Raw genomic sequence first — 25,331 nt, forward strand, 5'->3', positions numbered from 1 at the left:
TAATGTCCTTAGAATAAAATTAAATCAAAATCAGCCACTTGGTAATTTGCATTGGCCTGGAAAATCCTAATCGGTGCATCTTTTCTAAAAATCAAAGTGAAATGTGTGCTGAAAATGAAAAAAAAAATACTTGTTTTTAAATGAAATCTGTAGAAAAATAAGAAGTAATTGACATCAACATATAAAACATTTAACCATGATCAGAACGCGAGCTTTAAGGCTTAAATTAAAAAACCAGTCTAGGCTAGAGAAGCAAGTAAAACGTGTGTCTGTGAAGATTTACATATAGAAAAGTGGTTCAGTTATTCCAAATGGCACCTCAGAAGTTTTCAAAGTTAGAAAAATACATTTTCATAGCACTCAGTGTTGAAACAAACGCTGATAGTATTTTAAAACTCTTTACTCCCAGTGGTCCATGCAATCAAGCAGCTGTCTCAGATCTGCAGAAAACTGTCACACAGACGACAGACGGCTGTGTGATGCTAGGGCTTGCCCTGCTGAATGGGGAAAATACTTTACAATCAAAACTCGTCGTTTACACACAAACAAGGAGATCATAACATGTTTCTTTCTTGCTTTTGTCACATTTAGGAACAAAAACTGAAATAAAAATCTCTTTGGGCTCCATTAAAAGGTCTTTATCTGAAGGTAAAAGTTGGCAAATCCAGGGAGATCCCTTTCAGTGTCATCTCTGATAGAAACATTTCTACCCTCCTTATGATGTATTGAAAAATCTGAGCGATGCCCACAGACATGGTGCATTCGTACAAACACTCATTGCACATACAGCAGACATGCGGTCTAACTGAAGAGTTTGATGAAGCAGCCGTGGCAGTACGGCTTGTCGTTCTGCTCTTTGAAGGTGCCCTTGTTCAGCTGCTTGAGGCAGAAAGCGCAGACAAAGTGCTCCGGGTGGAACTTCTTGCCCATGGCTGTGATGCAACGGCCAGTGATGGGTTTCTGGCAGCCGGAGCACATGGAGCCACGGTGCTCGTGGTAATGGGACTCGCAGTACGGCTGGCCGTCGTGGTCGAAGAAGCTGCCGTTTATGAATGGCGTGAAGCACTCCTAAAAAACAGAGCAGATAACTGGCTTACTTTCAGTGTTAAAATGTTTTAAGGTGGAACTACACAATATCTTCCTGATCCCACCCCCAGGACCCAACAAGCACCTATCTGAAACACAAGCAGAAGAAACCCATCAGGACAGGCCTTATAACCAAACTCCCCTATGACACAGTTCCTGGAAAACCAAAAAATTATTTACAATTTCTCAAGTTACCGACACAAACTCCACTGTCCTGTATTAGGATTTGAGGAAATACAGATCTGAGAGAGGAGAGAAAATAAAACGTCATGCGTGTTTTCCATCAATTCTGCCTGAAACAGCACTTGGGGGAATCCCTATTTGACTTTTAGGGATTTCCTCAGATGGCTTGTAAAGATAGAGGCCCCTTTTCTTGCTGTTCCCTTTATAACAGCTCCAACTTTTTTTTTCAGGGTTTGGATATGGACTGATTCATTCTAACTAAGGGATATGCTTTGATCTAAACTAGGGGCACACGGATCAAATAGCCTCGATTTCTTTCATTTTGGGTGATTGGGGATCAGTCGATTCATCCACGTAAAACTCATCTACCTCTGCAATATTTATGATCTAAACTTTTAATTTATATTTCATAGAACTGCCTCCTGTGGCGTCTCTTAAATCTTTTTGCATTGTTTCTGAGTTTTTGCTCAATATTTTATTTCCATATGGACACTAAGGGTAGTGTGACCTCATATCAGCTGACATTGTCAGTAATTAAAAACAAATAAATAAATGAAGAAAAAAAAATCTAGATTGCAGATCTAGATAGCATCCGAAAAAACTGCAATCACTCATCTAAATCCCTCAGTTGTAGCGCTGGGTGTGTTAGACTCACTGTCCTGCAAGAATCTCTGCTTCAATCTTAATCTTTAGTAGCTGCTTCCTAACAAATCTGTGTTGTCCTCCTTCATTTTTCTTTCAATGAACTCTGAGCAGCTTCCTGTCCCCACAGAATGATGCTGCCACCACCATGGTTCACTGTGGTGATTCCGTTCTGGGTGCAGTTCTACTTCCAACACCACTACAGTTAAAATTTTAATTTTCCACATTCTCTAGCCTTTTCTCCGCCTCGAGCTTCTTTTCCGAACATACGGCTTTTCGATCAATCACAAGCAGTTCTGCGCAAACACGCGGAAAAAGTATTATCTGATATATATCTGATGAAATTGTTTTTTTTTTTTTTATAAAGCATTTTAAATCCCATGATAATCACATTTAATGAATTTTAATTCCAATTAAACGTTCACGAGTCTACGGAAACCGCGGCAGACCAAACCAGATGAAAGTGCGCATTCAGCGTCTGCTCTGCCGATAATGCAAGCGTAGAAGAAGAAATGCATTTGAGATATAAAAGTACTCCAGAGTGTTGTTCAGCATGGGGGTGAGTAGAAAATGAAGGCTAATCATGTTTTGGGTGTACTATTCCTTTAAGGCCTTAATATAAAAAAAAAAATAATTTAATGACTTTTAATGATTTTTAATGACCCGCGGAAACCCTGCTAGAACTATTCCCACGTATTTCTATTGAATATTTTCTTTTCATCACACAGTTTAGTATCACTTTATGTCAATCTTATTATCCCAATAACATGCACAAGTTTTTGGTTGTAAAGTCAAAAACGCAGCGAAGTTTAAGAGCTCTAACAGCTACGAATACAAATGTCTGTTGGACTCATTAACATAACAGAATCATCATGTTTATCTGAGGGGTCTTTAAGTGTTATTTGTTTGGCCAGTTTCTCACCCTGCAGACGAAGCATTCAGGGTGCCAGAGCGAGTTGAGGGCAGAGATGTAGTTCTCCAGGATGGCCCGGGAACAGCCGCCACATTTAGGAGCAAACATGTCAAAGTAGTCCTTTCTGCAGAACGCCTTTCCATCCTTTTCATGGAAACCTAGGCAGCAGCAAAGGAAAAAAACAAAAAAAAACTCAGCGAAAACACCAAGTGCATCTTTAACAGTAACAGCTGTCTGTGGGTGTGGCGCTTACCTTCTGGTCCAAAAAAGGATCCACACTGAGCACAGAAGAAGTGCTCCGGATGCCAGGTCTTGTCCAAAGCAGTCACTACTTTCTGTAAAATCAAAAAAGCAAAAGGTCACGACCTGTAGATCTATAAAAAAGTTTAAATTGGAAGTAACTAAGCATGCTTGTATGTGATGGTAGGAGAAACTATCACTTAGGCCAGCAGAGGGCAGAAAAGGTTCAACAACAAAAAGACAGGCAGCGTATCCTATAGTCCTGACTGCCTCTGAGCAGCACATTATGGCTAAAAAACATCTTTATATGTAAAGTTTCTGCAGTGCAGAGACAATAAATAACAGTTTTAAAAAATAGTTTTAAGGTCATTTTAAGGGATTCAAACTCCTCCACCAGGAGGAGCAAGAGAGCACATTGTGCTATTTCTAACTAATGTAATTCTGAATAATAATAGAGGCATGTTGGATGCAACTTTTTCTTTTTACTAGTCAAAAATCTGAGTGGCATTCAAAGTAAACAAGTGATACTTTAAATAAGGAAGTCAAACAGCGCCTAAGGAAGCCGTAGCACTGACTCATGTCGACCTTCCTGCAGGCTGCAGTCCACCATCCTCAGCCTGCTTCTCTGCAAACACCTCTGGCAACCTCTCTGTCTGCATGATTGTGTGTGCGCGCCAAAGAGAGAAGTGACTGAACAAAAAAGAACCACCCAAAGGGAGCACGTCACCACGATGATAAGACTGAGTGCTGACAAGTGAGACAAGAGAGGAACATGCAGTGACGCGGACATATGAATTAGTCTGTCAGTATCAGCTATGGTCAGCTTAGTGGAAAAACTGACCTGCTTACGTCTTTGTTGAGAGTTTGAACTTAATAACCTATTATTACAAAACTGTAACAGGCATAAGGAAAGTTGCAACCAAAAAATTCAGCGCATTTTATTTGGATGCTGCAAAGTGTGGTTAGCATTTGTTTTCCGCTCCCTTTAATACGACGCCCCAAAATAAAGCCTAGACATTCCAGTATTTTTCAGGGCATCTAATTAGGAGGGAGAGTCCACCTGGGAGTAATTTCACAGACACTGATCTTTAGAAACAGCATCATGGAGACCAGGAGAAAACCCCAGACAAGTCAAAAATGAAAATGTTGAAAAGCTAAAGCAGTTATAAATCAAAATCTCAAGCTTTGAATGCTTGATAACAGAGAACTGATCAATTTATGGCCCAGAGAGGAAGAGTTTATAGAATTAACTGCAAATCTATCAGGCCTTGGCAAACCATCTTAAGCGCTTGTCAAACTCAAAGTCCATAGGCTGAATCCTGCCCCTCTATTTGGCCCTGGCTTTCATTTTGTACTCGTACTCGTCGTCTCCCACTTTATCCGGAACCGAGTTGCGGGGGCAGCAGACTAAGCAGAGACTCCCAGACTTCCCTCTCCGCAGACACCTCCTCCAGCTCTGTTGGGGGAAGCCCTAGGCGCTCCCAGGCCAGCCGAGAGACATAGTCTCTCCAGCGTGTCCTGGGTCGTCCCCTGGGCCTCCTCCCAGTGGGACGTGCCTGGAACACCTCCCGAGGGAGGCGTTCAGGGGGCATCCGAAGAAGATGTCCGAGCCACCTCAACTGACTCCTCTCGATGTGGAGGAGAACAGGCTCTACACTGAGCCTCACCCTATCTCTAAGGGAGAGCCCAGCCACCCTGCGGACAAAGCTCTTTTCAGCCGCTTGTATGCGGGATCTCGTTCTTTCGGTCATGATCCAGATTTCATGACCATAGGTGAGGGTAGGAACGTAGACAGACCGGTAAATTGAGAGCTTTGTCTTTTCGCTCAGCTCTCTCTTCACCACGACAGACATTTTGTTTATATCGATATTGAAATGATATTATATCAAGAACTAGACCAGGGTATAAGTTTTGGCTATATCGTTCAGCCCTACTCTCAATCCAGTCTGACTCAACTTATTTTGTGTTACAGATTTAGCAAAAAAAGAAACAGAGAAAAACCTAAAAAAAACTTGTAGAAAGCTGGTTCTACAAATGTTGACTCGGTGAGACAAAATACAAATGAACAACACACTTTATATAATAATAAAAAAACTTAAGAGATTATGCACTATTCTCTATTTATCTATCAAATACCCCATAAAAAATATTAAAAGCTGGTTATGTGACAAAAAGTAAAATATCTAAAGGCCCCAGAATTGTGCACCAACAGACTTCTACAATAGTGCAATTTTATATTTTTCTTAATAAATGATATTTAGAGAACTACTGGATATTTCACACAAGGAAGAAAAGTTGGGGTTACCATATTTTAGCACCTTCCTGGATTGACCTTACTAGAAGGACAAGAAGTTACTTCCATCATTTACTGGTTTTCCACTAATGCCCTAATATATCAGCTTATGAATAAGTTATCATTATTTTCTGCCTGTTCATTGTATCTGTGTGTGTGTGTGTATATGTTTGTGTGTGGGTGGGTGTGTGTATTACTAACATCCAGGATGGGTCCATTACAGTAGTGGCATCGCGGGGAGAACAGGTTGTGGTAGTCTTTCTCACAGTAAGGCAGTCCGTCACGCTCAAAGAAGTTCCTGGAGCCTATCTCTTCCTGGCAGTGGGTGCACACAAAGTGCTCCGGGTGCCACGTTCTGCCCATGGCAGTCACCACCTGGTGTGGGGAGACACGCCGCATTAAAATGTGATGAGCTTGCTCGGCAAAAGAAAAGCTGAGCCACAGAGCTGGGTGAGAGGATTACTGCAGGCGGGAGCAGCTGTTTATTAAAATGTTCAAATTCAAAGCAGCACTTTTTGGAAATGCTAATTAAACCTTAAAGGTAAGCTATATAATCTACAACCAGAGAAAAGGCTGCTTTAAAAACTGATGTAGGCCAAGAGAGAGATTTGTTTGTTTTTACAACTGTGAAGCAGCATTTTAATAAAGTAGAGAATGCAAATATTGCAAATAAACAAAAGCTGTCAGAGAACTATGACATGGGAGAGGCGTTGATGATGGATATCCACTATAACCCTTTAAAAATGCCGAATAAAACGTGTATTTTCACCATGGTGGTCTTATTAGCTTACTGGATGTCAGTATGCTAGTATATATCAGCAAATAGGCATAATGTCAGCTTTTACCACAATTATATCCAGTTCTTATTTCGGGAAATGTGACCAACAAAGATAACTAAGAGACATTTAGCTCTTGGTTGACATGTATACGCCTAAAAAAAAAATAGGTAAAAACGATAAATCTTTAATTTTGAAAACCAACATAATTTTGCAGGGGAAAGTACATATTTTTCTATAATGATGGTAAACTGCTCATTATTGAGTTTCATTGTTCTGCTATATTGGAGAATATTGCTTAATGGTAATCTAGACGTTTCTGTCGTTACCTGTCCAGCAATCGGTTTCTTGCAAGCACCGCAGACTCCCTTAGCACTGGTCTGGACTCCGAGTCTGTTGAGGTCAGACTGCAGGCTTCCCAACATGTTGTCCAACTTGTTGGCTGGTTTTGCTGGAGCAGAGTTTGAGGCCTTTCCCTGTGACTGGATCTAACAAAACCAGAAAGTGGACATTTATTTAAGAAAAAAAAAAAAAAAAAAGACAGGAGAAAGATTTTTTGAACACTTCTGTATAAAGTGTGCTTTATTTGTGCTCTAAGGTCAGACTGTCCATGTTCCCGGTCTGAAATAAAGCAGGATTTCCAGCAGTTAGAGTACATGCTCAGAGCAACTTGGGTTCATCATCAAATATGGCTGCTGTGCAACATCGTTTATGAGGACTCTATGATATGTGTGTACTTGTACCTGCTGCAAAGTGAGGACATTTATGGTGCATTTTAATAGCAAAGTGAGAACTTGGGTGTAAAGGGAGGACGTTTTACTGGTCCTTCCTTTGTTGGCTTAGGTTTATGTTAAGTTTCATGGTTAGGCTGTAGAAAGAGAAGAAAATGAATGGAAGGTCCTCTATTTGTATTTAAGACATGGATATGTGTGTGTTTGGCTGCTGCAGTGTTAGCAAACTCAGACCTTCTCAGATGTTGTGGTTATTGGATCTTCAAGACTCCCACATTCCTCTGAGAGAGAAAATAGCACCTTTACACCATGGATTCCCTTTTACACAAATGACCTCCTCCTTTCTTCTGATTCCGAAGCAGTATAAAATCTACTGGGATTGATTCACAACCAGATGTACACACAAACAACATCAGTGAAGGTTGATTGGACTAACATGGGTCTTTCACTTCAGTCAGCCTAAAGTCACGGGACCTGTTGACTTAAATCCTGCTATAAATGTGATGGTAACTGTGCTGTCATGTGGCAGATTAGGTTTCCGTTGCACTGCACGCCTACCATTCCCAAGCGTGGCTGGACACTTAGTGCAATGGGAACTTTGCAATGAGAGCGTTACTGTCTGCTTTCCCCTAAGCTCTTAAATTCTCCCCTCAACACCAAACACACAGCTCTTGGCGCCGTCGGATGTCAGAATTAGAAAATGGGCTTAGTCCCTCTACGCAAGGCGTCACAACCAGTTGTAACATAACCGGCTGGATTTCTGACAATGCTTGACTTCAGGTCAAACAACGGAGCAGAAGTTGGAAAACAAATCTGCAGAAACAAAGTGCAAAAGTAAATAAAGTTGAGAGAAAGTATGAGAGGTGATCCATGCCTGCAATGGAGGGAAGACAGGGTCGTATTCTGTCTGACAGCCCACTGATACAAAGACCTTGGGGGGTGGAGGTGGTGTGACGGGCTTGGGCGGGGGACTAGGTGATGGAGGAGGTAAGACCTGGGGAGGCGTGGGCTCCCTGGGTGGCGGAGGAGTCGGCTCCTTGGGGGGTGGAGGAGTCGGCTCCCGAGGAGGAGGGGGTGTTGGAGGTGGTGGAGGTAGAGGTGGGGGTGTCTGGTGGACCGGTGGGGGCTTTTTGGGTGCTGGGGGAGACTGTGGAGGTGGGAGGACTTTTCTCTGTGGGGCAGGTGATTCGGGTGGGATAATGATCTGGTGGGAAAGAAGGAAAAAGGAAAAAGACACAAAAAAGCAGGAATGCAGATAGATTGAAAAAAGCAACATAAAGGAAGTTAAAGATGTAAAAACCCTAACGTCCAATTTGACCGAACGTGGTACTGATACAGATCCTTGCTGTCCGTCTACCTTATCCACAGATGGCTGGATCCCTTCCTCCCGTGTTCGTTGTGGGTTGGACATAACAATGACTCCCTCTGTCAGCCAGTCATCCGGCTGTTGTTTCCGCCTGCGCTCCACTCGCCCGATCCCCAGCTTTCCCTGCAGCTCCTCTATTAGTCGATCTTGAGAGTTGCTTTTATTGACAATTATTGGTCCCATCTTACGTCTGAGCAATCCCTCCCTGTACATCGGATGTACGTTGGACGTCTCTTTGGTGCGGCGAATAACCGACTTGAGCTGGAGAGTGGAGGATAAGGTGTTTTGGAAAGCCAGGATCATGCCAGGTATCAGTAAATCCCATCTTTCATTGCAAGCTTAACACGTCCAGTTACAGAAAAACGAGCACTTGCTTCTAATTATATCTACTAAAACGCTTTCCATTCAAAAGTTTAGGGACCTGTTTGAGCCACAACACTGCCACCTTAAATTTAAGTCTTTACTAGCAAATTTAAGCTAAGGCATGCTGGACCATTAAAGGTAGAGGTGTACTGAGAAATCAGCTGGCCAACAGGCTAGCCATTGTTTTAGCCTTAAAGCTTTCTGACCAGTGAGCAGCAGGTTGGAAATTTTCAAGAATAAAGGTGCTGGCGAAAGGCCAAGCATTCAAGAATCCATGAGCATGACCAGCATCTCTTAGCATCTACCTTTACCTGAACTACCAGTGATTAAAAAGCAGCATTAGAAACAGACTTGCGTCAAAGAAGAGCAAGCGCAGACGTGCATCGACAAGCTTTCAACATCAGCCAAAACAAAAAGTTCTCTGCAAAGAATTCTTCCCCCTCAAGCCATTCTGTGATAGCTGTATGACACAACATGCATCACACTGCAGGGGATGAGGAATCTCTAAGACAAGTTTGTGCCATTTCACAACATTCTCAAGACATGAACACAAAGCTCACTCAAAATAAGCTTTTATTCCTAACTTAAGGGTATACATTTTTAGAATATGAGGCAAAGTTATAAAAACGGTGCACTAGTTTAAAATTGGATACAACTTCATGCCAGCAGCTTGTTTTGGGTGAGTCGAGATGCCTACTTGACCAGACGCAGACAGTCGATCAACTGCGGAGGGCTGCTGTGTTGGTAGGTCCAGTGTTGCATCTGGGGTCCCGGGGCAGGAAGAGGGGGTGAAGCACTCATCCATCCAGCTGGACTCCGTCATGGGTGTCAAGGTTCCCTCTCTGCTAAATTCAGGAAAAAGTCCATCCTCTTCCTCCCAGGATTTGTCTTCATCACCAGGTAAAACACAGGTGGGAGGCTGATTTTCAGTCAGGCTATTAGAACCAGCAGTGAGGATCTTATCCAAGGCATCATCCAGTACAGGTTCTCGGCAAGGCCAAGTTAAATCCAAAACATCCCCTGTATTTTCTTGGGAATATGGGGCATTCACTGGTACGGTAGCATGAGAAACTGGAGAAGCTCTGGGACTACTGGTGCCTGAAGTAGTGAGTGTTTTCCTAAAGACCAGAGGACTACCCTTAGGAACCCAAGTTTCGCTCTTTGGAACGGTTACTGGACTTGAAAGCCTAGGAAGTGTTAAAGGAGAGGAATTTCTTGGGATGGCTTCAATCCCAGAGCTCTTAGGTAAGACTAGTGAAGGGGAGTTGTGGGAAAGAGTCAGAGGACTTGCAGTCTTTGGAATAGGACTACAAAGTATCGGAATAGTCACAGGACTAGAACTTCGTCCAGCTATGTCAGGACTAGCACTCCTCTGGATAGGTAGTGGACTAGAGAGAGCAGGGACGGCCAATGGACTTGCTGCTTTCGGAACTGGACTTGAGAGCCTAGGAACGGTTATTGGACTAGATGTTCTTGGTACTGCTTCAAACAGAGTGGGTACTACTACTGGACTTTCACTATTTGTAACCTGTGGAGGACTAAGACTTTTAGAGTACAGACTTTTAGACTTTATGTCAGCAGGACTGAGGATTTTTGATTTACTGGGACTCGGGGTTTTAGATTCAGTCACTGGACTCTTTGGCACAATGACTGGACTGGAACTCCTTGCAGCAGAGTCTTTACATGCAGAACTTTTAGTTAGAGAAGTATGAACAGAACTGCTTATATCAGTTTGGGTTTGAGGCTTCAAAGCACTTGAGACACTAAAGCTCTCCAAATGTGAGACTTCGGACGTAACAGTTGTATCCTCATCTTTCTGTTGGACTTGGGAGAACTGAAGGCTCTTGGAAGATTTTACTATTACAGTTGAACATGAAGATGAGCCCACTGAGTAACCATCCTCATCTATGTGAAGTTCCAATGAAAGAGGCGTTGAGGACGGCGAAGTAGAGCTCAAAGGTCGGGGAGTATCCTGAGCAGATATAGATGGACCAACGACAGCTTGGGTGACGGGTGATCCAGCACCCAAAAATGGGTCACCAGAGTCCTCATTGACAGACAACTGAGAGCTGGACTGAGTCGTGGAGACAGTGATGTGATGAAGGCCATGAACAAACAGAGAACAGACAGTGATAGAGAAACCAAAATAAGGCCAAAATAATAGGGAATGAATTGAAGGAAATAAAGAGAGGAAAGACATAGAAAGGGTATTTACAGAAGAAGAATCAAATGATAAGTATAGATGTAATACAAATGCAGTTGCAGCACCTTATAAAGTGGACCATGGAAATACAAAGGTCACATAATTGAGACCAGAAATAAGGTATCATTGAAATTATTTACATTTTGTCACTTTAAAGACAACCTCCTGCTCTAGCTCAGGTATCATATTTAGCAATTGTTTTGGTGAAAAAAAAAGGGAACACCCTCTAAGTCTGAAGTATTTTTTTTAGCCTATGTTTTTGGCCTGTCAGTTTGGCTGAATGGTCATAATCAGTGAGCCGTGCCAATGTGATAAAATGTTATCAAGATTCAAAGGTTATAAACTTGACAAGGTGTTTCACAATTATCATTAGATTCAAGTCCAAACTTATATACATACAGGTATTTAAGTTAAAAATAACCTACTGGTACAAGACATAGTCAAAGGCAGTCACTACAGCAACACCTCTGTAAACCTTACGGTTAGATTTTATTACTTTATAGTTAACTGCTGGTGAAGGAAATGGAAAAATGGTACAAAACTTTAGATCTGCATGCCACAAGAGCAAGATAAGGCACTAAAGAAAACTGTATGACCCAAATGGCATAAGAGAACACATGAAGAAGCCGTCAAAGCTTAAAATACCTAGCTGTGGTTAAGTGTGAAAATCTCAGCCACTCGGCCCACTTTTGTACCCCACTCACATTGCTTTGGACTTTGAAGTCAGACAGAGAAGCCATGAGCTCATCCAGCTCTCGTGTGGCAGAGGATGCAGACATTCTGGCTTGTTGCTGAGAAAAGGCCTCCGCTTGTCCGTCATTAGGCTCATCTGAGACCACCAAGGGTGTGGGACTAAAACAAAATACAAAAATCCACTGAAAGGCTTATTTTATTTAACTGTAACAAGTCTCAAATGTCTTTCTTCTTACATGGGAGTGGGTACAGAGCTCTCAAGCTCATCCAGAAGGCTCTCCACACTCGGCCGTGCGTCTACAGTGTGCTTCGGGTTATCCAGGTTAGAATGAGGGGGTTTAACTGGAGCGGAGAGTCCATTCTCCTGGATGTGGCGGATGGTGCTGCTTGCAGGAAGTGGTGGAGCTACTTCTTAAAATATATGAAAAAAGGCTAATTTTAATCTTTTATGTACACTAAAAGCTGATTTGAACGTAAAAGAACAAGAAAACAGGCAAAACACAGGAAAGCACAGGAACCAAGATCACCCAACCACAGAAATAGAAGTGCTAAATTTAAACGGTGACATGTCCACCCCTACAGAGAAACTATTAAAGCACCTTCTGTGGGGAAGGCAGGGGTGCTCTGCTGGACGGCGTTGAGCTCCAACAGGAGGCGGTCCAGCTCAGACAGGTTGCTGCCCAGCAATGAATTCATGGCAGCCGGTGATGATGATGATGACTCTCTGTTCTTCTGCTTGTTAGGAAAACTGCACCATGGTGACAAAAAAACAAAAACAAACATATTACTTATTTCCTACACCTGCAGAAAAAAATATATAGTTTTACTTTTCTACCTTAGTTCTTTATCATGGATTAAATCAGTGATATCATAATTGGGGGATCTCTACTTCTCTCTTCCATCTAAAAGAGCTAATAAATCCCAGTTGTTGGTCACACTAACCTGTAAACGTGGTCCTCTTCACCGGCTTGTTGTTTTGGACTGCTGCTTTCTCTAGACCAGGGGCTTTTCGGAGCTGAGCTGAAGGACTGGATCATAAGATTAAAGTCAGTTTTAAATTATTGGTCAACAACTTGACTAATTTACTCTCAGTTCCTCAGGAAAGCCACTTCCTTCACCAAACAATGAGCATTTAAACCACCTTGAACTTACACAGGGTCAACCAAAGTCCGCTTTCACTTACCTCTGATTCATCTACTCCATTCAGACTTCTCTCTTGAGATGGAGAGCTGATGTCTTGCTGGTTCTGACCCCCAACAGGGATGGAGTAAGCGTCGTCGTCAGACAGGAAAACCGGGTGCTTGGAAATGTGGGAGGTTGAGGACTCAAGGTCCGCCAATAAAGCATCTATAAAACAAAATAAAAACAAATAAATACATACTTATCTTTAACTCTCTCTTAAACTTTACATCAGGAAAAAAAAAGGAAAAATTGTTAGAACTGTAAATTTACAGTCATTTTTACTATTGTTCAAGGCTGCACTTTTAAAAAGATCAAATTGTCCAGTGAGCTGTTTCCAAATGAAATTTCTTTTTGTTTTACACTTGTGTAAACAGAATGACAAAATCTGTCTAGTCTAAAATGATCGTATCAAAGTATATGGATAAATATGACCTGATCTTTTCTTATTTATCATCTAAAGAGGAAAATAGAAGCTGGTACAATTAAATAATTATTCCAGACGAGTGAGCGCAAAAGTCAGTTATATATTTAGCATTTAAGAACCAGAAGATATGCTTGTGAGTATTGTGTTTTTCCACAGTGGACACCATAATGTCTGAAATGTTATCTTTGCTCATCCGTAGATAAGAATAAGTGTGTAAAAGAATTTACAGATTCAAAGCAGATATATATGTGTAAAACTTCAAATTATGAGTTCAAATTTTGACAAATGTTTCTTCTCAGCTGATTGGTTGGGGTCATGTCAATTACAAATTAATACCCAATAACAGAACAGATGGGTTTAGCAGTTATGGCCGCCAGTTACGGAGCTGGAGGTCTAGCGAGCATAGCGCTAAAGATGGAGGACCCACTTCTGTTGCTCAGGTGGAACATAAACAACCTTTCTCCTATAATGTGTTCGAAGATCAAATTTTGAACTGTAGCTTTTGTGAAAAAAATACAACTTCTATAAATGCACAAAAAAATAAATGATTGGAAAATTTGATTCAAAGGCAGAAAAACTATTTGAAATACAAAACTTTGTGATTTACAATCACAAACAGCATATATGACTGAAGTTTGTGCAAACAAAGAGGGACCAGAATGTCAGTATTCCCCAACTTGATTCTTCTGACTAGAGCCTTGGCAGTCAGAAACACACCAAATTCAACCTTTTTGTATTTAAAAAACAGATCATACCTATGGAACTCCCACAAAAGCACTTTGGCTTAGACACTGGTTTAGCCATTTTAGGGAACTGCATTTATGACTAAGAAAACAATTTCTGACAGCCTGAGACGTGTCTGCTGTTTATTAACGAAACAGGAGGGAGAGAACAGATAACAGGAAACCTAACTGAGCCCAGAAAAGCTGATCTGTTTTGACGCTTCCAGCTTTTGACCTCCAACTGACATGAAAACCTGGAAATGTTGGCAGCATTCAAGATCAACATTTTCTTTGTTTTAAGACAAAAAAATTAAATATTAATGAAAATTCAAAGCGGCAATCTAACATATTCTAGTTCCTACAGATAAAATGGCTGAAATTAGTGTCTGCTGGTCAAAGCAAGAAATCGTCAACAAATAAAACAATTTTGGAGTTTCAAAAGAAGCCATCTGCAAAGGCATCTAAAAAGATGTTAAAGAAAACCTTTCCTTGAAGCAGATAGATGGACAGATGCTTTTTGATAGTGAAACAATCAGAATCAAAAATATCAACAACTTCCTCTTTTTCAGTGTAAACAAAAAGGAATTAAAACTATTCAGCTCCGTCCCAGACAGTGACGTGCTTGTCATCATGTACTCTTGGGAAGTAACGTTCTTCTCATCATGCATTCAGCTTGCAAACCCCCACAAAAAAAAAAAAAGTTACCACTCTTTCGCAATCGGTCCAAAGCCCATGTGCGCTGACATCAGAGGATTCAAAGTTGTAAAAGTTGACTCATGCAGCCTGTCATAGCCACTCTTTTGGTTACTCAGTGACCCTTCCTTGGCAACAGTGTGTTAAAACCAATAGGGCCAGTTCAAATACACGACCAAGCAAAAATCTCCCATCGACAAGCTGATTATCACCAGGGTTTTTTAATACTTTGAGCTGAAAACAAGCAAGATAAAGTATTCAATACCATTTTTTATATTTAGAGGATTAATTAGGGTGCCAAAGATGCATTCTAGTACGAAGTAAAAAACACAAAGGTTCTCTTAAACCTCTAGAGTTTAAAAATGAACTTCATATCTAGTCTACATGAACAGATTCCAGTTGAGTATGATAGTATATTTGACATGTATGGCCAAGGTGTGCTGAGCAGCAAAGTCCCACTCTAAGGCCTGTCCTAAAATAAACACCAGCCAAAAAAGTTACAAACTCAGCGTTTAAAGAGAACACCAAAGTGAGACATACCTTAGAGAAAGGCAAATCTGCATAATGAAGAGGTCGAGAGGAGATGGTATGAAAGGAAAAAGCTGCTAAGCACAGTTTACAGTACGCCAGCCAGGAACTACCTCTCCTAACTCTACCATCAGGCTCAAGGGAACCCGAAAGGGTGGGAGCAGAGCAGAGGGGTTAAAATACAAGGCAAGGGGTTAAGGGTTTATCCCTCTGCTCCCAAAGTGGCTCTAAAGCAAGAGATATTACTTACACACAAAAAATAGGGAGCACCAAAAGCAGTTTTCAGTCAGGTGAGGAATCCAACATGAGATGAAAAGGAGAAAGCAGAGCTGTTATCAACGCAGACCTGTCTAACTGAGGGAGTGGTATCACTACAGTGTTTAAGAGGTATAATCAGCCCCTCCTTCCCTCCGTTAGCACAGCTATGACTGGGTTTTAGTGCTTCACGTGCTCAGCCTGTATTTAACCTCAGAATAACATCATCATAGTACCATGATCTTGTTACCTAAGCCTAACCGAACCTGAAGAGGAAAGCCAGGTACGCCTGTCATCAGCGTCGTAGCAACTCTGTTGTGCAGACAGAACGGAGACATGTTCACTTAGACCGCCTTAGCTTTGGCGTATTTATCATGGCTAACATGCCAGCTGACTGGGTGTCACAGCAAAGAGTCCTTTCTGGGTGCAGAGGCCAGGGTGCATTCCTCTCAGTTTCATTATGGACACAGCACAGCACTCTGTTCACAGTAGTAAAGCCCATATCAAGCTTTACTTAGGATTTAATAAGTCACCGTTTCATAGCCGCTAAGAAAACCAAGATGTGCCCAAACATGTCTGCACTTTCTAAAAGTGTATAAAAGTGAGAGAGGGTGTATATAAAAGTGTATTTGGTTTAAATAAACGATTATTAAAATTGCAGATATTTCTTAATATCTGAGAGAAAGCTGAACTTAAGAGTTTATCAGGAAAGTTTTCACACATCTGCAGTTCCTTCACCTTTAATAATATTACCGCCCTTTTCTAAAAAGGTATTGACCACTTCCTTTAAATTTCTACACACAACACCCCATTAAGGATGTGTGAAAAAAGACTGAAGTTGTTAGAAACTTCCACTAACGGTCTTTGAGATGCAACTGAGGTTTCTGTTATAGTTGATGGGATCTACTCAGTTTGTACCGAATAGAGGATGACTATTGTGACCTGCTAATTGTTTGGTGAATTAAACATCACCCAAATCATGAATCCCCATTCTTCAATTTGTCAAACTACAAATAAAACAAAAATAACACAAAAATTAAATCTTAGAAGCAGTTTGGGATCCAATCAGGATGCTTCCTGCAAGCAGATAAGCTCTAACCCCTCATCCATGCAGACTCCTTTACCATACAACCTCTGTTTTGTGGTAAGTTGACGCCTCAGTCGCTATCTTGGTCATTTCTACTGGATCTGTTGCTCTAAGGAATAGAGGACAGACCCCTCTGATGTCTCTAAGACATATGAATCTAATCTATTTTTTGACTGGTGATGTGTCAATTTCCTAAAACAAGCTGAGCCAGAAAGTGGAAGCAAAAAGAAGATGTGGCCAGGAACAATCTAAGACGCATCGAGTTTGGATTCCGGATGGCGCATTTTGCAGGGGAAGACGAGAGGATAGGGAAGGTAGTACGTGTGAAGTTTGGTTCCTAAAAAATATCTTACATCACTAAGACATTAAGCCGACTATTAACAAGCTAGCCGAGTAGTTCAAAGTGCAGTTTGCACAAATGGGCATTTTTTAAGTAAAAATATATACAATATCTTTGGAGGCAATGCATTTTCATGATTTCTTTTTAATTTAACTTGATGTACTTTACAAAGTATGGTATTCAAGAGATATTCTGGTTGTTATAGTAAGCAAAGCCATCGGCTACCAAACTTACCCTCCAGCTAAAGCCTCTCTGTGAATCTTAACCCTAAGTGGTGGGATAGAAACATCCATAAAGAAAAACCAACAACAACAAAAAAGTTTGTATTTACACAAAAAGAAAACCTGCAATTTGAAAAATGAACAGACAGGTGGTCAAAGCTTCCCCTACGCTGAACCGCCAAAAGCAGAACAAGACAGTCTTCCTGTGTTAAAACCCCCGATGCTTCCTTCATGAGGTAGCTCACATTTTAGGAAGAGCAAAACGCACGGATCAAAAACAGAAGTGTCAGATGTAACATTAAAGAAAAAAAAAAGCATAATTTCATACTTACACAGTACACAGAATTAGATCAGATCCCATTACTTCACTGGAAACTGTCTTGAATAAATGGCGAGGATGTATTTTAGGGCTCAACACTGCCCGTTTCTGATGTCAGAGTAAAGTTTTACTGCAGCTGGCCCAGACCTCTGTCAACAGATGTTAGTCCAGATGGTTTACACAAGAGATGTTAATCAACTTAGCCGTGCAGCTGAACTGAATTTCACCCTAGTTACATGGGTTCTGCCACTCTAATGAAATAGAATACGATTAGACGTAAATATCAGGCTCAAGGCTACACAAAACACGCTCTCTAGGACGGGTTTCTGTGAGGGTAGACATCCTAACATCTGAGAGGTCTGGCATTAACAATTATGCAGATTAAATTAAATAAGCAGCCTATTATAACTCAATAGTGTGGCTTTAGTACTAATATAAATTATGTACTGTGAAGCTGGTGTTAAGCTCAATCTTTGGGCTGCTTTTGTTCCAAATACAGAGAGTCCTTGCCTCTCGGCAAGCCGCAACCCATCCACAAACTAGACAAGAGCACAGAGGTGTGTCACCTTCCTCTGCCAAGTAAACATACCATGACACACAGACTCCAGAGCAAAGCACAAGCTTGTACCCTAGTGACCAAAACTGGAAACTGCAATCATACCAAAGAGGAGAGCCAAGAATGAACATCCAACACTGCTTTACAGAGGGATGAACAAGGTTTATGTTCTTAACTCAATCTAACCATTAGAAATACAATCCTGAATCAACTAACATTATATCAGGATGTATTTAGAGCTTATAGTAAGGAGGCATATTTGCTCTTTAGTGTTAAAAACCATCATATTATCCAGCCTTAAATCTTCCACAAGATTTTAAAGATCGATTTTATGTCTGAGGAAGGATTACTGCGTTGGAATTGTCAGATGTTTTGCCTCCTTATTCTACTGAATGACCCCTTGATAGCTGATAATTAGCCTGGGTTGAGTTACACCCATTTTTCTCTTAACCCATTTAAGCCTAAAACGCCTGGAAAAAACACCTTAAAAACCTATGGCCGATTTTAAAAAATACCCCTAAAACCTGAAGTTTTTCTGTAAATTCAGCAACTGTGTCAACGCCTAGTAAATTATTGATATCTCAGCTTCTGTAGCAGATAGAACTCAAAATATATTTTATCTTTGAAATTCTTCCCAAAAAAAAAGTGAAAAGCAGTAATAAAAAAAAAAAAAAAAAAAAAATTCAACCTTTTATTTTTTCCATATGTGATCATGTCTTCATTGAGAATGTGCAATATAAAACGTTTTTAAAATAAAGAACAAACTACATAAATAACTATCTGATGATTACTTATCAAAAGTATTATTATGCATAATAATGCATATGTCTGTGTTATAAATTGCATACAACTTACCTCCAGATGGCCACAAATCTGTCCCGGGACATATTTTGGGGGAACTGCGTCCTGAAGAGAGGTTTACTCTGTCGCCAATAATCTCTTCGTACTGGCAACACAAGAAGTCCCATGCCCATACACAGCCCAATAAATGTCTTCATCTCCGTCACAGTCACGGGTGACCACTTTGCCATCTTTGCTCTTGTTGGAGTTTGGTTTGTTTGGTCACTGTACCTATTCGTCTCGGTAACAAGATGCATCCAAAGTTCTTCATTAAAAATATGCTCAAATGCCTGCAGCGGTGTGGCGTCTGCAGGCAAATCAACTTTCACTCCAGGTGTGCGGTTGAAAACACTCCGTGCATTGCGGTGGTAGTTCGATTGGTTCAGCGCGTTCAAAGTCATAATTTTCATCTATACCGTCATCAAAGCCGACACACTCCTCAAAATCACTGCCTTCCGACAACTCTTCTCTGTCAAACTCCTCCATGTTTGCTTGAAAAAAACTTCTTTCTTCTTGCTTGACTTATATGCTCTCCCGGCGTCAATGGTAGAATTACGCAACAGCGCCCCCGGCTTGAATGGTAGAAATGCGGTAATGCTTTCCCGGCCTAAATGGGTTAAACTCTCCTGGCATTTCAGAGCTCTATGATGACATGCATTCTACGAAGGATCTTTGAAAGAGAAATAGGCCCACAAATTCACACATAGCTGACATGTTTCAGGCCTGAATCATTTAGAGTGTTTGTTCCCAGGGAGCTTTATGTGTTTACAATTGTGACGGTAGAACAGAAGGGGTTATTTTTTTGTACCAAGTGATAAGAAGATAGCATCCACTAATTGCTAGACTTGGCCTCCATTTTTTGCTGTAAGTTTAGTGAGATTTTGATATTTATTTACATCCCTTACTGTTGGCTTAAGAGTAGAGGCGAAATAAACACTTTAGTTTTGTTTCTTTTTCTGTAGATATGGAAACATGTAGCAGGCAAGATATTTTATTTTTATGCAGCCATTTAGAGACACTCTGGTTCAACTTTGCTTTAAACTAAACAGGCGCACATTGAAAACTGATCACCGTGTAGAAAACGGGTTTCCAAAGAGCTGCATTCACAATCAGCGCACTGGGTATTTGAAGGACCAAAATACATCATGAAATAAATGAATGTACCATAAAATAAGTAGCTCTAATATGTATTTAATCAGTCCATGATTTAAAACATATATATTTATGGTTAAATCATATAATGCACAATCGAATAATTAAATGTTCCATCACATAATCAAACTTACATTAAAGTATGAATCAAATAAATGTTACTAAAAATGTGTGAAGGGTCATGACTAAAGCAGGAACAGAAAAATTGGCAGAATGCAAACAGAGAAAAACAGGAAATAACCACCAATTTCTGAGAAAAAGAGTAAAATTTGTTTTTTTTGTGAAATGTGCATGTCCAAGATATGAAGAAACCAGTCAGTGCTCTAAATGACAGTTTTAGAGGTTTTAAAAAGCGAACTCAGCTAAGCCTAACTGTAACAGCAGCACATTCTGAGACTATTAAGGAGTACAGCACCTCTTTATGTCACAATACATGATGGTTAACAAAGCATTGCGGAACATTGTTAACTCAATGATGGGGAGTGGACAGGCTTTAATTTTGCATCGGCCAATAAATTGCGTGCTTGAAGAAATCTCATGGGAACTTAAAGCAGTCACTATTGGAATTTTTTTTTCTTCAAGATGGACAAAGCTGAACTAAAGAACTGAACTAAAGAACTGAACTGCGGCTGTTCAGATTCTGACTTGGAAGGAGATAAACGGAAGAAAGGGATGGTAACATCTGCACAACTTTGGAGGACATTTGAAATTTCCTACTGACATTTGTATAACTCTGACGGTGAAAGTTAAACAGTCCTGTAGCTGCAAACTCTCTCCAGAGCTCACGTACAACTTATAGATTACGTATCATATTTTTAATGTATGTGAAGAAACATTTTTCTATTTCTTATGGGGCGATTTGAGAACAGTTTTGCTTGGGGGAGTGATGGCCTAGTGATTAGAGCAGTGCGCTTATGCTCACTGAGAAGGTTGCAAGTACCTTGTTCGATCCCCACAGCCTCCACTCTGGGTTCCTGAGCAAAACCCTTAACCCCACACTGCTTCCGCACAATGGCAGCCCACTGCTCCCCAAGGGGGGTGGGTTTAACCTTACCCTATTTATCCAAAGTGAGATCAATTAAGTTCAATAAATTTCTATTGAACAAATTAATTAAATTAAGATTAATGTCTCATTTTATCTTTTTTTTTTCATATTTTGACAAATCTATATTTGTAAGGACGTTGATATGCAATACAGTGCTCACGCTTGAAAAAATTGTGCTTGGCAGCTAACAGTAAATTGAATCTGTATAAACTTCCGGAATCCCCCAGTATATGCCTCTATATGGTAAACATATTGCCTTTTAACATGCAATCATTGGGAGAATTACTATTCATTTGGATGAAAAGCAGATAAAAGAGCCAGAAAAGAAGGTCCTAAAATTAACAAAAACAAACAAACATGGGACTTCAGAGAGTCAGGTTGCAGATCCCAGGACTGTACCATAACAATCATTACAGCCAAAACCACAGGAAGGAATTAAGAAAAAAAATATACAATTAATTTTATGTTTATGGTTATAATCGTAATTATTAAGCTCCTAAAAAGGAAAATTACCTCAATGTTTTTATTCTCAGGATAAAACCAATCCCCCGTACCTTAACGGTACGCTTTCTTGCCTTGCTGATTTTGAAGCGCGACTAAAAGAAATGAACATTCGTTCCATAGTGTCATATTTAGCAGGGAAACAGTATCTCATAAATTAGTGATTTAAAGTTCATAAAAACCACTGACGGCATTTAAACTATTTTAGACTCATGATCTTATTTCAAAAGCATTACTGCAACATTTAACAGATGGACCCAATTTTGAAAGCTAGACTTTAGGACTTTTGCCATAAAGGATGATTCTGCAGCAATGATTTCTACACATTTTAAAGCTTTTAAGCACAGTTGTTCATCCTAACTTATTGCTAATGAATTGTTGTTCCAAGGACTGGGTTGGTGAGAAGAGATTTTTTTTTTTTTTTGTAATTGGCAGCTCCAAGGCTCTGGCAGAGTCCACCCCTGTCTGGGAGGTCTGCTGGATTTTTAAGTGATTTTAATTCTCCATTAAAACACTAATTTTATTGATAAAACTGTCAAACTTACAGCTTGCTCGTTGCTTTTGTATTATTATAATTTCTTTATCCGTCTTTTAGTTCGTTTATACCTGTGCTGCACTTTGTTGTTTTTAAGCGCTTTATAAATAAACGATGATGATGGAAAAGTACAAGCATTAAGGATGCTCATCTCTGCAACCCAAATCATGACCTTCTAATCTGATTTCAAACAGCGAGGAGAAGAGAGAGGAGCGAACAGATGAAAAAAGATAACTGAACCCGGGAAGGGCATGTGTGTATGTGGCACTCACAAGGCGAATCCTCAAAGGCCAAAAAATGTGGGTTGAAACAGATTAAGGCGACTCCCTTCCTCCCAGATGAATGATGTGCATTTTAATTACAAGAAAACTGCTTCGCATGGGGCTTATTATGGGAGAGAGAAAAAAAAGGAGATGAAAAGAGGAGTGGGAGAAGCAGCAGCAGCAGAAGGGAAAACGACAGGAAAACCTAGGAATGGTTGTGCAGGATAGGAGGGAAAAGGAAACCATTTGAAGTATGTTAAAAGTGAAGGCCGATGATAGGTCGCCACCGTTCATGGTCAAACAACTGAAAATATTGATGAAATCTTAACCAAACAAACCAGAAGATGAGCACAAGCTCTACTCTTGAGTTTTGTTTTGTTCTGGAAATAAACAAGAACGTCCCAACAGGAAATTCGGCACTTAAATGATCCATTACGGCTGCTGACCACAGCATGGAGTAAATCAATGCTGTTTGACACTCAGTGCATCCAGTCCTGTTCATTTAGCTCTACTGGAAGCGATTCATTTCAGAGGACGCGTCATACGGTTTCAAAGCCTGCAGGGGGTGCTGTTGAGTCATGTCAACAACAGGCAAACACCTCACCTCTTCTTGTTCCTCCTCTTGGGGCTGGTATTGACAACAAAAAAAGCCTTTATCTGCTATGTTTGAAATGCTCTCTCTGATGCATGCCTCAACTGCACAGTGGAACTGAGCTGAAGCATATTAGCTGAGAGATGGTGTCTGGAAAAACATATTTACTCCTGTTTCCTGACCTTCTTTCTAAATCGCCAACCTCCCATTCCTCTCATTTCTTCCCTCTGATGTGTTTGATGTTTTGCAAGGTGCGCGCCGGTCGATATGAATTCCTTACGTGCCGCAGCCCGTCTTCCAAATAGGAGGGAAAGAGAGAAAAATGTGCACATCAGTCATGGAAGATAGTAAGATAAGAGGACAGGAAAGGAGAAGCACAAGTTGGAAAAAATAGAGGCGTTTGCATCGGTTTTAATGGGAAGAGTCAGAATATCTCATTTAAAAGAAAAGGCAAAACATTATCTTACATTAAGTTGAGTTTTAAAATTTGATCTAACCCACCAGGAACAGCTGGGCTCACGTGACCGTTAAAATTACGTAGGTGAAAGCCTGCATTCACCAAAAACAACTCAGGCAACCAAATCAAATAAAATGGAAGGCAGATGCTCAAAAAGGTGCAACAGAAATAACGTGCACAGGTGGCTCTATGAAGGCTGGAGCATCTGGACCGACTATAAATACTTCCCCACCTGACCCAGACTGCAGGGACAGACCTACAGTAGATGATTTATGAACATCAAGGTAGCTGTAGACCTTTACAGACCACCCAACCGGCCTGTGCTGTACATTATTACTGCACCGTTTTAGACATTTCTAAACCCTTAGGTTGTGGTGTGAGCAAAACTGCTGTTCATGCTCACACCAAGCATTTCCTGTTTGCATTTACACCTCCCCATTCTGATGAGAAATGCTAAGTAAGTTTCACAACATTCGTTGAATTTAAATACTTACAGAAGTAGTTATACCCTCTCACCCTCTTTCTCTTTATCGTGCTTTAACTACCAGAAATTTTACTGCACTTTACTTGGACAAATGGTATATTTAACAAAAAAAAAACCAAGATGTGTCTTAATTCTACCCCATTTACTTTGACACCCATTAATAAAGTCTAGATTTTGTAACAGCTCAGAGCATTACGGTGTGTCTGAGGTCAGGGAGGAACTCTATAAACAGTTTATCTCATATTATCTATCCCATTATTAAAAAATTAATGCTTTCATTTTCTTAGCATTAGCATAATTTTATTCAGGCAGTGCATAGACCAAAATTTAATGGAAAGAATGGCACTAGTGCTAATATAAGACATGCCGTTCACATTAATTCTCTTTAAAAATTCAGAACTAAAATCCACACCTATGCTTTTTTATATCTAGAAAGGTTACAAATGTCGATACTGGCATTTATTTGTGACTTCAGCACTATATTTGCAAAGCGTTTTCTCAACAGGAAGACTATCACAATGACTAGTTGCTTTTAAAATAGTGAGTAAAGAAGCTACATGGTTTTACATTTATTTTCCATAAATATGAAATATTGCATTTAAGAAACAAAACTCTTTTTCTGTTAACTATCTTAAAACTTACCGGTACTATGTATAAAATTATTATTCTCTAAGTAAACAACTGTTAAATTTTTTTGTAGTATGTGTGATTTTACCTGGTGAGCTTTCTTTTGAAGGGTCATGTAAGATTTTGTAGTTTCGGAAAAAATTAAGAAAAAGGGAAAAAAATCCCACCATGATTTTTGCCATAATTCCCTGATCCAAACTAATACGCAGGGAAAGAATGATATCAGTAAAAGAAGCAGCCATAGGTCATGCGGTGACTCTTTAGGAGCTGCACAAATTCTTAGCTCACGTGGGCAAATCTGTCGACAAAAACCTTTATAGGTTTACAAGCCCAACAAACAAGGAAGACTGCTACTGGTTAACAGACCACCAAACCACTGTAATGTGGAGCATGGTGACGAGAGCATCATGATGTGGGGATGCTTTTCTTCAGCAGGCCAAGGAACCACGTCAAAGGTCTGAGCATAAAGGTGAAACCGTGCAAAGCGGTTTCATCCGTCCAAAGGAGCCATAATAGTAGTTGTAAGGAGTTGCAGGAAAAGGGGCGGACCCAATCGTCAGGTTCAATTTGCATGTTTTCTAAGCCAAAACAAGGCTTTGCTTTGATCCACTCTATAAAGCCTTCAACTCAACGCTATTTCTGAAATTTTGAATTGAAAAGCTTCCTGGATGGGAATCGAAACGTCTTCAAACTTGGAAACAAAGTCCAGTGGATTGTTTTTTTTTTTTACTTTTTTGGAAGGAGATGTAATACTTATGCCACACCAGTGGGTGGATTGGTAATACTGTCATAGAAGTAAAGATGGAAAAGAAGGAAAAAGCGCAGGATGGAAAAACTACAAATAAAGAGGGAGTGACTCACCTTCCAACATCTAAACAGAGACAAAGCTAGTTAGAGTGGCCTAGCCAAAGCAAGTCCAAAGCTAAATCCAAATCAGAAGAAGTGGCAAGACCAAAAAAATTTATGTCCACAGATGCTTTACATCCAACACAACTAAAGTTAAAGTGCGTAAAAAGGAA

General features: G+C 40.4%; 1 protein-coding gene across 2 annotated transcripts in view; it reads right to left on the reverse strand.

The window, feature by feature from the left end:
- Nucleotides 1-382: 382 nt before the first annotated feature.
- Nucleotides 383-25,331, reverse strand: part of LOC119780127 (flocculation protein FLO11-like) — a 51,838-nt gene continuing 26,889 nt past the window's right edge. The window contains exons 2-14 of one of the 2 annotated variants that reach the window (XM_038280036.1): nucleotides 12,673-12,836; nucleotides 12,432-12,517; nucleotides 12,089-12,237; nucleotides 11,726-11,897; nucleotides 11,501-11,648; nucleotides 9,291-10,667; nucleotides 8,222-8,491; nucleotides 7,739-8,068; nucleotides 6,463-6,621; nucleotides 5,559-5,732; nucleotides 3,078-3,159; nucleotides 2,834-2,982; nucleotides 383-1,068 (exon numbers count right to left, since the gene is read on the reverse strand). In XM_038280036.1, coding sequence (XP_038135964.1) covers nucleotides 802-1,068; nucleotides 2,834-2,982; nucleotides 3,078-3,159; nucleotides 5,559-5,732; nucleotides 6,463-6,621; nucleotides 7,739-8,068; nucleotides 8,222-8,491; nucleotides 9,291-10,667; nucleotides 11,501-11,648; nucleotides 11,726-11,897; nucleotides 12,089-12,237; nucleotides 12,432-12,517; nucleotides 12,673-12,836 — 3,527 coding nt within the window. In that variant the 3' untranslated portion in view covers nucleotides 383-801. Of the gene's footprint in view, nucleotides 1,069-2,833; nucleotides 2,983-3,077; nucleotides 3,160-5,558; nucleotides 5,733-6,462; nucleotides 6,622-7,738; nucleotides 8,069-8,221; nucleotides 8,492-9,290; nucleotides 10,668-11,500; nucleotides 11,649-11,725; nucleotides 11,901-12,088; nucleotides 12,238-12,431; nucleotides 12,518-12,672; nucleotides 12,837-25,331 lie in introns of both variants that reach the window. The other variant, XM_038280035.1, reaches the window with a different exon arrangement.

This window comes from Cyprinodon tularosa, unplaced genomic scaffold (assembly GCF_016077235.1).
Source record: "Cyprinodon tularosa strain WSP-4 unplaced genomic scaffold, ASM1607723v1 ctg155, whole genome shotgun sequence".
Classification (NCBI taxonomy): domain Eukaryota; kingdom Metazoa; phylum Chordata; class Actinopteri; order Cyprinodontiformes; family Cyprinodontidae; genus Cyprinodon; species Cyprinodon tularosa.